Source organism: Carassius auratus, chromosome 25 (assembly GCF_003368295.1).
Source record: "Carassius auratus strain Wakin chromosome 25, ASM336829v1, whole genome shotgun sequence".
In the NCBI taxonomy this organism is placed as follows: domain Eukaryota; kingdom Metazoa; phylum Chordata; class Actinopteri; order Cypriniformes; family Cyprinidae; genus Carassius; species Carassius auratus.
The window spans coordinates 14865611-14882185 of NC_039267.1; the positions used below are offsets into that span (position 1 = coordinate 14865611).

A 16575-nucleotide genomic window follows, 5' to 3' on the forward strand; every position below is an offset into this window, starting at 1 on the left:
TTTCTGCTTTTTTTTTTTAATGTGGGAAAACTCGCTCCCGTCGTCGTCTGGAATGACGCGGTCATTAACATCAAGGAGGTGCTTTTTTCCTTTCCCCCACCCGTTTTTTTTTCCTTTTTCATTTCCCGGTTCTTTTGCTCCATCCACCTGCGTTGTTTTCTGCTTAGCATCGGTAAATCCTAATCAGACTGTTTCTGTGACCGTTGTTGGGCACAACCCGTGGACCAGGCGGTTGTGAGCTTACCGAGAAACATTGTTCCAGAATGAATACGAACCCTTTTCAGTCTTTGTTACGAATTTGTAATAAACGTGTACATTTTTTTTTAGTTTTTGGACATCACATGAATAAAGATATGTATGTATGAATGTGTATATATATGATATATATAGATAGATAGATGTATCTATATATATATACATGGCGTCTATTTTGAAAGAAGTACCTATGCTTGACCTCGTTTTTAGGAGGTGAACCGAAATGGCATTATGTGGTAGAAGCAAAAAATAAACCGCAAAAGACAAAAAAAAACATTAGTGAACAGTATGTTGAGCTGCCAGACGGGGAATCACGTTTGTTACCCTGTGCACTTAAAAGACCAATTCAACTAAACGAATAAAGGCGACACGGAAGGCCCGAGCGAGGACATCTGTATAGTGAAAAAAAACAAACAAGGGGGAGACATTTCAGCTGCAGCTATTTGAATAGAAGCATTTCGTAGGAAAGGGAAAACTCATAGTACGAAAAACAGACCAATCTTGTATTTTCTGACCACCTTTAAAGCTCCCTTTCTTTGTAATAAAGCAGAACGGCTTTCCTGAACCAGTGTTTGGACTCTGTATGGGAAGGGGGTGTTTGGTACGAGCATGTTGTGTGTGTGCCTGTAATGCATGACTAATCCTGAAGCTGTGTTTCAGACATGCTTTTTTTTTCCCCAAGTCTTTTAATAAAGATGGCATGAGGTTAATGGTTAACACAAATTACTTACGAAAGGTCAGTATAGTCAAGAAAATCAGAGTGAAGGAACTGCTGTGTAGTGTGCTGTAACAGCAGCAGCTTTAAGGCAAGTATAATTCAACTTCCTCCTCCACAGTGCTCAAGGACAATTGATCAGTTTTTTTTTTACTGTCGGACACATTGCGATATATTTTAGGCAGCACAATCAGACTATTTGTTGGTGTGCTACATTTTATATTATACACATTTCAAAGAGTATGGTGCTGAACGAGTTTTGGACAGAAAATCATTAGTTAAGTAAACTAGTACTCTTGACAGAAAAAAAAAAGATTCTGGTTTACATTATTCAACGTTGAAAGGAAAGTTCACCCAAAAATGGAAAGTCTGACATTGTTTACTCACCCTCTTTTCATTCAAAACATCTATGTCTTTCCTTCTGAGCAACATAAAAAGATATTTTGAAGAACAGTGGGGTCCAAAATAACCCTATTGGTCCCTATTGGTTCATTGTAAAAAAAGAAAAGAAAAAAAAAAACTAACTAGCTTTCTAATCTTTTTGTATCTGTTTTCTTTTCATTCAAGCCCTTGCTATGTGTACCGCATTAAGCTAACGTGAGTCTTGTTATAGCACTTGTGTATCATTGCTCTTTTGCTGATTTTAATCGCTTCCATTGTCCATTTGTAAGTCACTTCGGATAAAAGCTGCTATATATAAATATATATATGCAAAACAAGTCATAGAGGTTTGAAATGACAACAAAATTTCCATTTTTGGGTGAAATATAATTAGGTGTTAGAATTTCTTTAGCTAAAATAAAATTGTACCCTAAAGGCCAGTTTTATCCTGTAAAAATGTTTCTAACAATCAATAGGATATTAAAGGGTTAGTTCACCCAAAAATTCTGTCATAAATTACCCTCATGTCGTTTCAAACCCATAAGACCTTCGTTTATCATGCGTTTCTGTCTATGGAGGGCCAGAAAGCTCTCGGATTTCATCACAAATATCTTCATTTGTGTTCTGAAGATGAACGAAGGTGTTGAGGGGTGAGTAATTAATGACCGAATTAAAACATTTTTGGTGAACTATCCCTTTAAGAAAAAAAAAAAACTATAGACACATTCATCTACCAATCACATATCTTGAATTTACATGAACGCATAATGCTTGACAAGGCAGTTGTTGAACATCGTTGACGATACAGAAAACAATCATGATCTAAAACCAAAGCGTTGGTCCAAATCCACAGTCAGTTTTAGTTGAATGAGTGCAGGTGGCAGAGCATCTCTACAGACTCCAAAAGAAGCATGGTGTCTGGAGGGTCAATGTTTATAACCTCATCTGGAGCGAGGCCATGCTGTTCAAGTGATTTATATCATTCAAGATCCTTTGTAGTTTCACTTGGCACCGCTTTCCCCAGGAGAACCCTCGATCGCTGAAGAACCTGGACCAGTTTTGGCAACTTCTTCTGAAAAGGGAGATTAAATGAGTGTTTGTGGTGCTGAAAAGTCGCTATAAAATATTCTAGAGATCATGGATCCATCAACCAACCTCTGTCTTTCTTCTCCTGGGTCTCCTCGGCTGCCGTTTTATCAGCTCTGAAGAAGATCCGAGCGCTGCTCAGAGAGAAATAGAGCAGCTCGAACTCCTACAAATGGAGAGAAGATGTGATTAATCAAAGCCGTTGGCCATCACTGTTGAAGATCACGAAGATGCTCCCATACCTGCAGATACACGTCAAGTCTCTTCTGGGTCAGGTTCATGGTCTGCATGAGCTTCTCGTCTTGGCTGGTGGACTGAACGTGCTGCTCCTTCACCACCGCGTTCATTTCCTTCATGTACTTCTCCCTCACAGCCTGGAACCAGTGGAGAGAGTCAAACTCCTGATACTGGTCCAGAAGCTTCAGGATGTAGGCGACTCCTGGAAAACACACACAAGGTCCTTGAATATGTAGCCCATGGAAAGACCGTTCATCACCTTTATAACTGTATGAAACATGTACCCATGGCAAAACCATCGTCTGTAAACGCAGCTCCCACTTTGTTCTTCTTGTTTAATTTTTCTTTGCAGCTGATGGAATGTTCCACGAAATTTACCGTCTGTGAAGGGAGAAGAAAGATGAACATTATGCAAGAGATGCCGCAATTAGAGAGAGATTTCCACATCTGAGATCTGAAGACCCACCAGAGGAGGAACTATCATGTAGAAGTTCCTCAAGTGCATGTTCTTGACGGTGCGAAACTCTGGTGCGAAAACGCCCACCAGCATCTTGAAGTACTCCGTTCCTTCAGCCGAGTTACTGGTCAGGTCACTAAGCACACAGTCCAGTTGGCTAAAACAAAAAATTCATTACTATTAATTACTGTTTTAGAACTATAATAATAATAATAATAATTATTATTATTATTATATTGTATATTCATAATTATAAAGCAAATTATGATTATTGATATTTGTTATAACAATACAAATTATTTTACAAATTAATTTGTATTTATTTAACGTATGTATTATTAATATTACTACTACTATTACTATTAATGTTTTATTATTCATTTATTAATAACCAATAAATACTAAACCTAACAATAATTACTACTAATTGTTTATTGCTATTTTTGTATGTTTTTATCAACAGCAACAATAACTTATATTTTAAAATGAATTATTTTATAATCATTTATAATAAGATAAATTATTGTTATCGATATAAGAATAATCCTCATCAATTTTTGTTGTATTTATTTTTTTACATTTATGGATTAATATTACTATTAATGTTTGTTTGCTCGCTTATTAATATAACTGATAAATAATGAATCTAATAATTACTAATTGTTTATTGTTATTTTTGGTATGTTTTTATAATTAATATTTTTGTTATTATTACCAATGTGTTCGTATTGTTGTTTTAGATTTTGCAGTATTTATTATTGTTTTTTTATTCACATTATTATTTTCATTGTTGTTGTTTCAGTATTTGCAGTTTTTATTATTATTATTATTATTATTATTATTATTATTTTAAATTCACATATTATTGTTGTTTTAGAATTTGCAGTATTATTGTTTTTTTATTTATTCACATTATATTGTTAGTTGTTTTAGTATTTGCAGTATTTATAGTTTTTTATTTATTCACATTATTATATTATTATTGTTGTTTTAGTATTTGCAGTATTTGGTTTTTTTATTCACATTTTTATTGTTTTAGTATTTGCAGTATTTATTATTGTTTTTTTATTCGCATTATTATTTTTTATTGTTGTTGTTGTTTTAGTATTTGCAGTATTTATTATTGTTTTTTTATTTATTCACATAATTATTATTATTGTTGTTGTTTTAGTATTTGCAGTATTTATTATTGTTTTATTTATTCACATTATTATATTATTGTCGTTGTTTTAGTATTTGCAGTATTTGGGTTTTTTATTCACATTTTTATTGTTTTAGTATTTGCAGTATTTATTATTGTTTTTTTATTCGCATTATTATTTTTATTGTTGTTGTTTTAGTATTTGCAGTATTTATTATAGTTTTTTTATTTATTCACATAATTATTATTATTGTTGCTGTTTTAGTATTTGCAGTATTTATTATTGTTTATTTATTCACATTATATTGTTAGTTGTTTTAGTATTTGCAGTATTTATAGTTTTTTATTTATTCACATTATTATATTATTATTGTTGTTTTAGTATTTGCAGTATTTGGTTTTTTTATTCACATTTTTATTGTTTTAGTATTTGCAGTATTTATTATTGTTTTTTTATTCGCATTATTATTTTTATTGTTGTTGTTTTAGTATTTGCAGTATTTATTATTGTTTTTTTATTTATTCACATAATTATTATTATTGTTGTTGTTTTAGTATTTGCAGTATTTATTATTGTTCATTTATTCACATTATATTGTTCTTGTTGTTGTTTTAGTATTTTCAGTATTAATTATTGTTGTTTTATTTATTCACATTATTATATTATTGTCGTTGTTTTAGTGTTTGCAGTTTTTATTATTGTTATTTTATTTATTCACATTATTATTATTATTACTATTATTATGAACTCCCTGGCTGACAGCAAAGATGCTGACTGACTGACATTATTAATAACAGTACCTGGCAGATTTCTGCGTCTCTTCAGAAAGGCCTTCCTCTTTAACAAGCTCCTCAAAGTTAACAATGTCCTCCAGATCAGGAACAAACCTGGAACATGTTTGAATGTGAGTAGCTTGCTAACGTCTTGGTTGTTCGGACGACTTCCGTAGGACGAATTTTATAAAGTTCATACCATATGCGTCTCATTAAGCTCTAAGAGTTGTGTGAGAAGACTGTTATTATTGATCTAGTATTACCACGATCTGAATGTCTTTGTCTGATACCTGATAGCGCTGCTGCAGCAGTGCAGCCCTCCGGACCGAATCATGCGCACATAACCCATCGCATTGCCTGCAAGAAAGAAAAAGAATGAAAAGGACAACCAATAATGTTAACATTTATTAATTAAATTCTTAAAATACAACTATATATACTTCTTTCAACTATAAATCTGCTGCTTTGTTGTGAAAACCTTCGCATTTCAGTGTCATGTTTACACCGAGCAAATCATACAGTCTTATGCATCCCAGCATGTAAACTATGAAGCTGAGAACATTACAAATGCATCTAAAAACCTACAGACAAACTTTACCGATCTGACTGATGAGCTGTCTGAACTGATCCAGGTAGCTCTGACCATCCGGAGTAAGACCCAACTTCCTGATGCCACGGTTGAACTTCTCTGCTCGCTCAAAGGGGTACTGCAAAAGAAGATCACCTCGTCATAACATGACACTGCTTCCTGACGTAACGACGGGCGAATGGAGAGCAGCGCACCTTTTGGTCGGTCTGATCCTTGGTTTCCCTGAAGAAGCGGATGTCTTTGATGAGTCTGGATTTGATGTGCTCGTCATACATGAACTGACTGAAGATGTAGAACTTCTTTCGGAGGAACTGATACGTGAAGTTCACCTGCAGAGACCAGATGACCAGATGTTACCGGTCTCATAATTCAGATGCAGCGAACAGGGAACGCTCTGGGAAACTTCTGAACAAACATTCTTCCAGTAATGATAATAACATTCGTTCAAAGTTTCCTAGTCTTTAGGAACAGACTCAAAACTTCAAACCAAAACATTATACATCATTCATGGAATGCTTTTCTGAAATGTTTTGGCTGTAAAAGTGTTAATAGTTTCAGAGAACATTGAAAAAATAACATTCTCATAATTTTTACTCAATGATAAAAATGGAAGGTTCCCTTTATGTGCCTCCTCAATTTTCACATAAGACAAATCATAAAAAACTAGACATTTTTTACGTTCAGAGATGTATTATTATTAGTAGTAGTAGTGGTGGATTTGTTTGTTTGTTTATTAAGTTTTTTACGCCATGTTGTAGTAGTGGTGGAATATTTGATTGTAATTATCAATGTTTTGAATGTCAGAGAATATAAATGTTTTTATTATTATTACTACTGGTGTGTTTTAATTATCATGATTTTTGTTTTATTAACTATTTTATAATTATTAATATTATTTACACATATTAATTTAGAATAATCCTTTATGAATAATAATAATAATAATAACAGCAATAATAATAACAGTTTATTGTTGTTTTTGTTGTGTTCATTTAATATTGTTGTCACTGTTGTTTTATTTTATTATTATAATTATTACTACTAATTATTTATTATTTAATTATCATTATTACATTTATCATCATTAAAATCAAATGTTCCCTTAATGTTTTCTCCAATGTTGATATAATCAAGAAAAAACATTTAAAAAATTTTTTTTTTTTTTGACATTTTCAATATTCTGACAACATTCAAATATAACATCATAACTTAAAGGGAAAGTTCACCCAAACATTGTCTCATCATTTACTCAACCTCATGTCTTACGTTGAACACAAAAGAAGATATTCTGAAGAACAAAACTGTTTTTGGTCCCCATTGACTTTCACAGCAGGGAAAGAAATACAATGGAAGTCAATGGGGACTAATAACGGTTCTATTACCGACATTCTTCAAAATATCTTCTTTTGTGTTCAACATAATTAAGAAACTGAAACAGGTTTGGAACGACGTGAGGCTGAGTAAATGATAACAATGTTCAATTTTGGATGAACTGTCCCTTTAATGGGAATGTTAGCAAAATGTTTGTATTTTTGTTAGCTGGGACCGTCCTGACAGGACGTGTACATACCGTTGTGTTCATGATACCGGTTCCATGAGTGCGAATGGAGTTGGCAATGTGGCGGATGTTAATGGTGTTTAAGTGCTTGTTGTTGCTGGTTCTCTCAATGAAGATCTGCACACAGTAGAGAAGATGTTTTAGACAAACACAAGTGAAGTACTACATTTCCAGACCAATAATAACGTCAGAAGTCAAGACCTGCCTGGTTGTTTAGGTTGTATAGGTAGCGCGAGACAAACACGTGAATGTTCCTCATGATCTCCAGGACGTCCAGTCCCTAGAAGACACACACACAATGATCTCCGGCTGAATGCAGCAGATCTCTTCTGAGATGATCTGGTGAGCTACACACCTGTTCCAGAGTTTGGCTGGGAAGATGCGCCTCAGTCATCACCAAACCATAGCGCTGTGTGGCGAGGTTCCTCATCTCGCTGTACGTGGCCCAGTCGTGAAGAGCCACAGTCGTCAAGTTGTAAAACGTCTTGTCTAGATAGTGCGTCACATAAGCTGCAAGGCAGAGATAAAGCTCAAGGTTATGATGCTCTCCAACAAAAGACTGCATTCTTAAAATATCAAGGAAAGTTGTTTTTCATGTATAAAGTTCATTGTATGATTGAAGTCATTGAATGATCAATTAAATCATTACTTAAACTTCAAAGACAAAAGACAAACATGTAGAACGTGTTCCCTTTTAAGTATTGATTATGTCCTCTATATATATATATATATATATATATATATATATATATATATATATATATATATATATATATATATATATATATATATATATATATATATAGTGTAAGTCATGCATTCAGTCTTTTATCTGCCGTACCTTTGATGTCAATGAAACGGTTGAAGAAGCGAATGGGTTTGAGAGAGAAAAAATGAGCCATATCCTTCATGCCCACTTTGAAAGGGTTTCGATCGTCCAGTTTGAGGTGTGTGTGCACAGACAAGCGCAGGTCCTTCTCGATCTCCTTACACAGCTTGTCTAGCAAGTGCTAACAATCAGAAAAACATGCAAATGAACTAAAATGCAAAATGACTTCAAGAAGATATGCAGCCTGCACTCTGCCTTACCTCATTGAGGATTTCCATGATCTCAGTGTCATAACACTCCAGCAGTTCATCACAGGACTCCATGTGTTTGGCGTGCAACATGGTGGGCACACAGTCTCGGAGCGCACTGAACATGTACTAGAGAAAATATATGCATGTTTAAATAACATGTTTGACAAAAATGTTAAATGCATTTTAAGAATAGATATTGTTAAGGGTTTTACATGAATTCTGGCCGCATCCACAGCGTTTTCGTACACGTCATCCAGGTAGATAGGAAAAACTGTACGATGCCAGTACAGGAAACTGCAGTCGCATTGCACTTTGACTCTGAGGAGAGAGGATATCCCATCATGCAATTACAACAAAGCCAGAGAAGTCACAGAACCGAATCAAAATCTGCTGTTGCTAATCGTAACTAATTGAACTAATTTAGGGCTTACCGCTCTCTTAATTCACTGATTAAATCTAGCTTTTTCAGCACGAGCTGTAAAGGCAAGAGCTCCTCGTCCTTGAAGGTTTTCTGCACAAAACAAAACATTAGAAAACAACAATTAAAAAAAGACAATAAAAACAATAAACAACAAAAACAACAATAAAAACAAAATCAAAACAAAAACAAAAACAAAAGACAATAAAAACGACATAACAAAAACAACAGATATAAAACAAAATGACAAAAACAACAAAACAAAAAACACCAACAAAATAAACGCACACAAAAAACAGAAACAAAAAAACATGAATAAAAAAAGACAACAAAACAGGAAAAAAAAACAACACAAGAAAAGAAAAAAAACAAAACAAGACAAAACAAAAACACACACAAACAAATAAATTAATTATTTTTATTATTTAAAAAATAAAAACCCCAGGCAATTTGCAACAATTTCAAACGGTCTTGAAACTCAAAGCCTGTTCAATGGCTTCTTGACAGCAATTATTTGAATACTTTATATACAAATGACCATTAATTTGCTGTACACTGTTTAACCATACTCACCATCTGAGTGCCAACACTGAGAGCCAGAGACACGATCAGTCTCCTCTCTTTGGTGCTGGGCCCGTTCAGAGTGTTCTCAGCCAGAACCAGAGCTGACAGCACATCCAGCCTCTGCTCACTGTACTTCTTATCAGAGATCACGCGTTTCTGAAGGAGGACAACAATCAGTCATTAGAATATCTGCTCTGAGGAGCAGGTGTTTGGGTAACGGTGGTGGCTCTGTACCTTAGCAATAGAGATGGAGGCCAGAGCCTGAGACTGCAGCTGCTGCGTGATGTGAGACACAGAATCTGCTACAACCAGCGAGCGCCGGTGGAACGTGTGCTCCACAGCCTGGGAAGGACAAACACTGATATAAACACTGCACAATTCACACTCTACCTAGTACAATACAGTTAGTGTACTAACTAAAGCACTGCCTAGTGAACTAGTGCGCACAGCATTAGTAACTAGAACACTAGAACTGCACTTCACTGCACATTAGAACTTGTGCATACTACATAGTGTACACTAGAACTAATGTACAGTACTAGGACAGGACTGCATGTAAATGACCAATAGAGTTTGCAATACTTCTAGTTATAGTGCACAGTACTATTAGCGTCAACCTTTTTGAACACACTACAACCAATATACTAGAAGAGAATACTATTATCAGTTTCCAAATGAATGTGCACTCTACAAGTAATGTACTACATTTGTAGTGCACACTTTTAGAACTACAACAATGCACTAAATCGCAGTGCATACTACAATAAGTATTGCATTTTTTTCGCACACTACACCCAACATACTAGAAATGCAGTGAATATCACGGTTGATGTGTAAAATGATATACTAAGTTTGAAGTGCACATTAATAGTTTTGAAATGATTATGCACACTACAAGTAATGTACTAGATCTGTAATGCACACTATTTGAACGGTTTAAACTGTGAGAACTAGAACTAATGCACTAAATTTAAATGGTGCAGACTATTAATGTAATAACTGTGCTACTAAATATACTTAATGTATATAGCACACTGATATTGCTGAATACTATTAATACTATTAATACTATTTTTAATATTTTTGTGCAGATTAAACCAAACATATTATATGTAGTGAACATAATATATCTAGCACATCATTTATTAGTGACCAAATTATAGTGCACAGCACACTACGATTAATGTACTAAATTTGTAGTGCACACATTAGTGTTTAAATTGTGAGCACTACAATGAAAGAACTAAAACTGTAGTGCACACTACTAGTGTCTTAACTATTGTCCACTATACCCAGTACTAGATATACAGTATAGTGCAAACTATTACCAGTGTCAACATTTTTGTGCACACTACAACCAATATTCTAGATATGTAGTGAACACTACAATTAATGTCTAAAATTATGTACTACATTTTTAGTGTTTATATTATTGTGCACATTATCATATACTAGATTTGTAGTGAACACTCTAGAGCTATAAAATTAGTGCAAATGTGTGTATAAATACTGAAGTATTTTTCTGTTGAATATAATAATATGACTCATCGACCCACTTTTAACAGCTCCACCAATCGGCACAGGGCTTTCACTGAGGTCTTGGTCATGGGCCGCTGCATGGACATGTACATGTTCATAGTAGTCTTGATGATGGTGCTGATGCTGTAGGCATACAGGACTCCCTACAGAAACACACACATCTGATTATGAAGCAGTCACAATCCGTATATTTGTAGCAGTAGCCAAAAACACATTGTATGGGTCAAAATTATAGATTTTTCTTTTATGCCAAAAATCATTAGGATATTAAGTAAAGATCAGGTTCCACGGAGAGATTTTGTACATTTGCCATCGTAAATATATCAAAACTTAATTTTTGATTCGTAATATGCATCGCTAAGAATTCATTTGGATAACTTCAAAGGCGATTTTCGCAATATTTCATTTTTTTTGCACCCTCAGATTCCAGATTTTAAAACAGACCAAATATTGAATCATTATTCAATCAGCGTTCAGATGATGTACACATCTCAGTTTTGAAAAACACTTAGGACTAGTTTTGTGGTCCAGGGTCACAGATAATGAATTTTCAGCTCTATAAAGAACACTTTAATCTCAAAAATAACCAAGAAGAAAACGCCGGTGTCTACCTGCACAAAGATATTACACCTGTTGCTCAAATCCTCAGACAGTTTGTCTGGTTTCGGTTCTTTTGATAATATAGACTCCATCTTCATCATCCAGGAGGTGACAAATATATAGTAGGACTGCATTTCCCTGCATAGAAACACATACATGGAACCCTAAATGGCATATTCATAATGATGTCAAATATAATGACCATTAAACTTTACTAGGCTAAGTTATAACTGATTTATGAATCTTATCAGAAGCGTGTATGTCTTACTTCATTAGTGTCTGCGCTTTTTGCTGCAGGAATGCATCTCTGCTGCTGCGGAGGCTCTGGATGCTCTTCTTGTCCATCAGTTTAGCTGCCGCAGGGACTTTGCTTAACAGAAACGTGTCTGGAAACCAGATTATATTAGCTGCTAATGTCACTGCAGGGACCTGGAGGAGAGAGAAAGGAAATTTCATAATGACTACAAGAGCAGATCTATATATTCTGCTCGTTCCCACTAGTAAGTGTGCTCACCTTTTTACACACATCCAGCAGAGATTTGTAGATCTTCTTGTCGACGGCCCTGAAGATATGGAAGTGGAGCACAAAGAGGCCACATACGCCTGTATATTTATCCCGCTGATCAATCTCTGACGGCTCTCCTGCAAGTCAAATGGATCGTGACGGTTGTTGTCAACAGCTGAGATGTCTCGTTATTAATGGCATTTGGAATTCATTACGGTTGATTACAAATACAAACCAATCTTCGATTCAACGTTGGCAAAAATGGTTCTGATATTATACGCAAATTCCTCTGCAAAGGCACTGTTTTTAGAAACCGATACGCCTTCTCCTGGGTCATCAAACCTCTGCTCCACACAAGCCTGCATGAAAAAGACAAACTTGGGTTATATATATTTAACTTCTGTTACCGTATTATCCGGACTATAAGTCGCACTTTTTTTCATAGTTTGGATGGTCCTGCGACTTATAGTCAGGTGCGACTTATTTATCAGAATTAATTTGACATGAACCAAGAGAAATGAACTAAGAGACATGAACCAAGAGAAAACATTACCGCCAGAGGGCGCTCTATGCTGCTCAGTGCTCCTGTAGTCTACACTGAAGACATAGAGCGCCCTCTCGCGGCTGGAGACGGTAATGTGTTCTCTTGGTTCTAAATAAATGCGACTTATCGTCCAATGCGACTTATATATGTTTTTTTCCTTGTCATGACGTATTTTTGGACTGATGCGACTTATACTCAGGTGCGACTTATAGTCCGAAAAATACGGTAAGTGAAATACTTAAGTGATCAATAATGGAGTGAACCTTCAGTAGAAAAGAAACTTTTCTCCTAACAACAACATGCGCTGAACAATTCTGCATAATAACAATGTTTTCTTTGCGCACAAAAATTATCCTCGTGGCATAACAAAATGAAGGTTGTGTTGATGTCACATGGACTATTTTAATGATGTCTTTACTATATTTCTGGGCCTTGAACGTGTCAGTTGTGTTGCTGTCTATGGATCTATGAGTCAGAAAGCTCTCGGATTTCATCAAAAAGATCTTAAATTTTGTGTTTGGAAGATGAACGAAAGTCTTAAGAGTTTGGGACGACATGAGGGTGAGTAATTAATGACAGAATTTTCATTTTTGGGAGAGCTAACCCTTTAATTTGTGCGTAGTAAACTGTCCTGGGCTGTGTTTCCTAAAAGGATTGTAAGCCTAAGTGCATCGTAGACCTATTGCCACCAATGGAGCTACAATCAACTTAGGCTTATGATGCTTTTGGGAAACGCAGCCCTGGTTGAAGTGTAGCCTTAATGCAATTGGTCAAATCGGTGTTGTTTTGAGTAAATGACTTGCATTTGTGCTGAAAAACTAGTGTTCTACTGTGAAAATGCTTGGGGACTACTGTGTTCAGAACCGAAGTTTACAAGACTGCGTCCTCTTGAATCCTCTCAAACGAGGACCGAATCACACAATAGCTCATTACCATAAAGTTGACCTGACTTTAACTCGTTTCGATGCCCACAGAGCTAGGTTTCTCATGGTTTTAAAATACAAAAACAGAAAATGAGGACCATTGTTTTCACTTCAGACCTGAAAAATCATGCTGTCCAACAGCTGCCCCTCCAGCTTCAGTAAAAGCTTCTCAAAGGGTTTTAGTTTCTCCTCTGGAATGGCAAACTTAGCTGGGTTATGATGGACAGATTTCAGTAACCTTCAAACAACAACAAAGAATTTGTGGTAAGAAATCAAGAACCATAATTTAGCTCATTTCATACTGTAAAGGCCTTCATTTTGTCTTTAATTCCAACGTTACATTTTACAGAGCATCTAAACGGTCCCACTTCACCTTTTGTACATCCTCCAGTGATCTTTCAGTGTGGCATGGTTCTCCATGATCTCATCCAGGGTGATGAGGACCACCAGAAGTTCTCCCAGATGCTCGTACACAGTCTGATTGTAGAACAGAGAGAACCCGTCAATACAAGACAGATGCAGGAAAGAACCATATGAAGAGGACAGGGAAAATGAAAATTACCTGGAAGTGTACACCTGTGGACTCAATAATTTTTGTCGCACTCCTGAGACATACAAAAATTTAATTAATGAGCAACACTGCTGTCAAAGAACCATCTCCGTAACATGAGAATATTTCCAATTTCTCACTTGTTGCTGATGTACAAAGCAGCCAGCTGGTGAACCATGTTGACTACCACTTCAAAGCAGCGCGACACAAAGCAAGACAGCTCCTGTAACATACAACCAAATAAAACAATATTCATAAATATTTATATATATTCAGTAACTATTCAAAAAGATCATTATATCAAACCTGTAAGAAGGAAATGAAGCGGCCCATCTGAATCTGAGACTCTCCCTCCACCACACTAGTGTCTGACACTGCAAAGAAAAAAAATTAAATGCAATACTTTTTTTATTATTATGTTAAAAGCTACAGGTTAAATGAAACTAAAGTTGAACGAACAAATTGAATGCTTAAGTTTAATAGATGCATGCAATTCCAAACAAAAAAAACAACGGAAGGACAAAATGTATCCGTTGGTGTTTAATATCCACTCAGAAATACAATTATAGAAATAAAATGGGAATCATGTTGAGCTTAATAAGTTCTTGTGTAGACGGGTCGTGACTGTAACAGCAAAAACCAAAACGGTAGTTTTTACCTCCTTCACCATAATACAACAAGCCATTGTAGAACTTGGTTTCAGCCTAAAAGTAGAAAAGCACAAAACCGTTAATATGATTAACAATTTTGCTTAGTTTAATTCAAATTAATTGAATTTATAAACATGCACTCAATGGTTTGGGGTCAGTATGTTTTTTTTGTTTTATGAGACTTTTGCAAACCAATACTGCATTTATTTAATCTGAAATATTGTGAAATATCATTAATATTTAAAATAACTTTTTTTTCTATTTTAATATTTGAAAACATAATTTATTCCTGTGTTGCAAAGCTTTGTTTACTTCAGTCTTCAGTGTCACATGATACTTCAGAATCATTCTAATATGCTGATTTGATGCTTAAGAAACATTTCTTCTTCTTCTTATTATTATTATTGTAATTAATATTGAAAATAGTTGTGCTGCTTAATAATTGTTTGTAAACCGGGATACATTTTTTCAGGATTCTTTTATAAACTGAAAGTTTAAAAGAACAGCATTTATTTGAAACCGAGAACATTATACGCGTCTTGTCATACATTTTCACTTACCTCATATTTCAGCTTTTTAACTTCACAGCAAAGAGCTGCATACACTGTGATAACTTTATTAAGCACCTGGAGAAGAAGAAGAGAGAAAAGCAACAGGTAAACTCATAATGCTCTAGTTCTCACTCAGTATTTGCATCCCATGGAAACTGCAGCATCTAAAACAGCAAACTGTTCTACGTCTTATAGTCGTACCTTATTATCAGTCTTGATGAGCTCCAGCAGTGAGGACTGTTCATACGGCAGGAGCTGGAGTGACAGAGCAAACAGAGTGATATGGAATAAAAGCAATTCATAAAAACACTGTTATGAAGCTGTAAGTCATGACACAACACCTTCAAAGCGATAGGGTCCAGAGTGAAGTCCCATACATCTCCAACAGAGTCGTCCAGTGCTTCTTCAATTCCCTGGAGCTGAGCGGTATATTCCTCTAAGAACTTCTCATAGTTTTTAACCTGCACTTCTGTGTGAATTTCTGCACAGGAAGGAACCAAATGCAAAAGATCAACATTTACAAAACCAGAAATAAAAGATCTTCAAATTACTTCCTTCCTGAGTTGTGTGAGACTAAATTTTAGAATTTTTATCAATAATAATAACATTTATTTTTAATTAATCATTTTGATGCCCTATGTATGCATGTGTGTGTGTGTATGTATGTATGTGTATGTGTATATATATATATATATACATATATATGTATAATGTATACACACACATACACATACATATACATATGTATGAATCTATTACATCAATATCAACATTTAATACTATAAAGAGAATAATAAAAATTATTAATATTATTCTGAGCGTTGAATTCACTGGTCAATCAATTATCTATTTTTGCATTCAAAGAAATGCAATCTTCAAATGCAATAATATGGAAACCCTTTAAAAATGAAAGTGAAAGACTTCCTTATCACATGTATTTGTGAAATCAATAAAGACCACACGCACTAATCTGATCATCGTGATTGAACTTGGGCACTTTCCCTGGTCATCTGACAGCTAGCTAACATCACTCGGCTAGCTGCAGGATTGATGCATCTTTTACACAACAAATCACCAGGAACATGCCGGTTCAGACGCGTTACTTACTTTGTGACCCGTCATCAAAGCGATCAAACTCCCAATCAGGAGATAATGAATCCACAGCCATCGTGATACAAAACGACACAGACAGGGGTTTTCAGAGAGCTGCCATTAGCTCGGTCTGTTTGGTTACTGCACAGTGCGGGGAGGGGCAGCTGTGCTGGGAATCACATGATGTGCACAGGAAAGCGAACTTCCGGTTACGCTACTGGACGAATTTCAAAATGAAAGCAGTTCTAAAAAATACCCGGATGTCTATTTTTTTCAACATCTACGTTTCATGTTGTTAGTTATATATACAATTTATAAAACATATATATATATATATATATATATATATATATATATATATATATA

General features: G+C 35.0%; 1 protein-coding gene across 2 annotated transcripts; it reads right to left on the reverse strand.

Annotated features, from left to right (window-relative positions):
- Nucleotides 1-7: 7 nt before the first annotated feature.
- On the reverse strand, nucleotides 8-16381 carry washc4 (WASH complex subunit 4). 2 transcript variants are annotated; one of them, XM_026202865.1, is made up of 33 exons: nucleotides 16225-16381; nucleotides 15459-15598; nucleotides 15319-15372; nucleotides 15127-15192; nucleotides 14575-14620; nucleotides 14223-14290; nucleotides 14057-14139; nucleotides 13929-13971; nucleotides 13740-13843; nucleotides 13484-13604; nucleotides 12135-12258; nucleotides 11909-12036; nucleotides 11663-11823; nucleotides 11406-11532; nucleotides 10812-10937; nucleotides 9490-9597; nucleotides 9265-9411; nucleotides 8705-8784; nucleotides 8486-8591; nucleotides 8283-8399; nucleotides 8035-8203; nucleotides 7549-7703; nucleotides 7399-7473; nucleotides 7206-7310; nucleotides 5830-5964; nucleotides 5645-5753; nucleotides 5337-5403; nucleotides 5074-5160; nucleotides 3141-3288; nucleotides 2959-3055; nucleotides 2680-2876; nucleotides 2507-2603; nucleotides 8-2423 (listed from the first exon to the last, which is right to left on the reverse strand). In XM_026202865.1, the coding sequence occupies exons 1-33, from the start codon at nucleotides 16283-16285 to the stop codon at nucleotides 2353-2355; spliced, it is 3522 nt and encodes a 1173-aa protein (XP_026058650.1). In that variant the 5' UTR covers nucleotides 16286-16381; the 3' UTR covers nucleotides 8-2352. The 2 variants fall into 2 exon arrangements, with proteins under 2 accessions (XP_026058650.1, XP_026058651.1); XM_026202866.1 differs by having other exon boundaries at nucleotides 8-2420; nucleotides 16225-16285.
- Nucleotides 16382-16575: the final 194 nt, after the last annotated feature.

Excerpts from the sequence above, each read along its gene's own strand:
- washc4 (XM_026202865.1), bottom strand. The coding sequence starts at position 16,285 with ATGGCTGTGGATTCATTATCTCCTGATTGGGAGTTTGATCGCTTTGAT. Across the intron at positions 13,972-14,056 it reads GCTTTGTACATCAGCAACAA|GAGTGCGACAAAAATTATTG; the intron begins GTGAGAAATTGG and ends TGTATGTCTCAG. Across the intron at positions 8,204-8,282 it reads TCATGGAAATCCTCAATGAG|CACTTGCTAGACAAGCTGTG; the intron begins GTAAGGCAGAGT and ends TCTGATTGTTAG.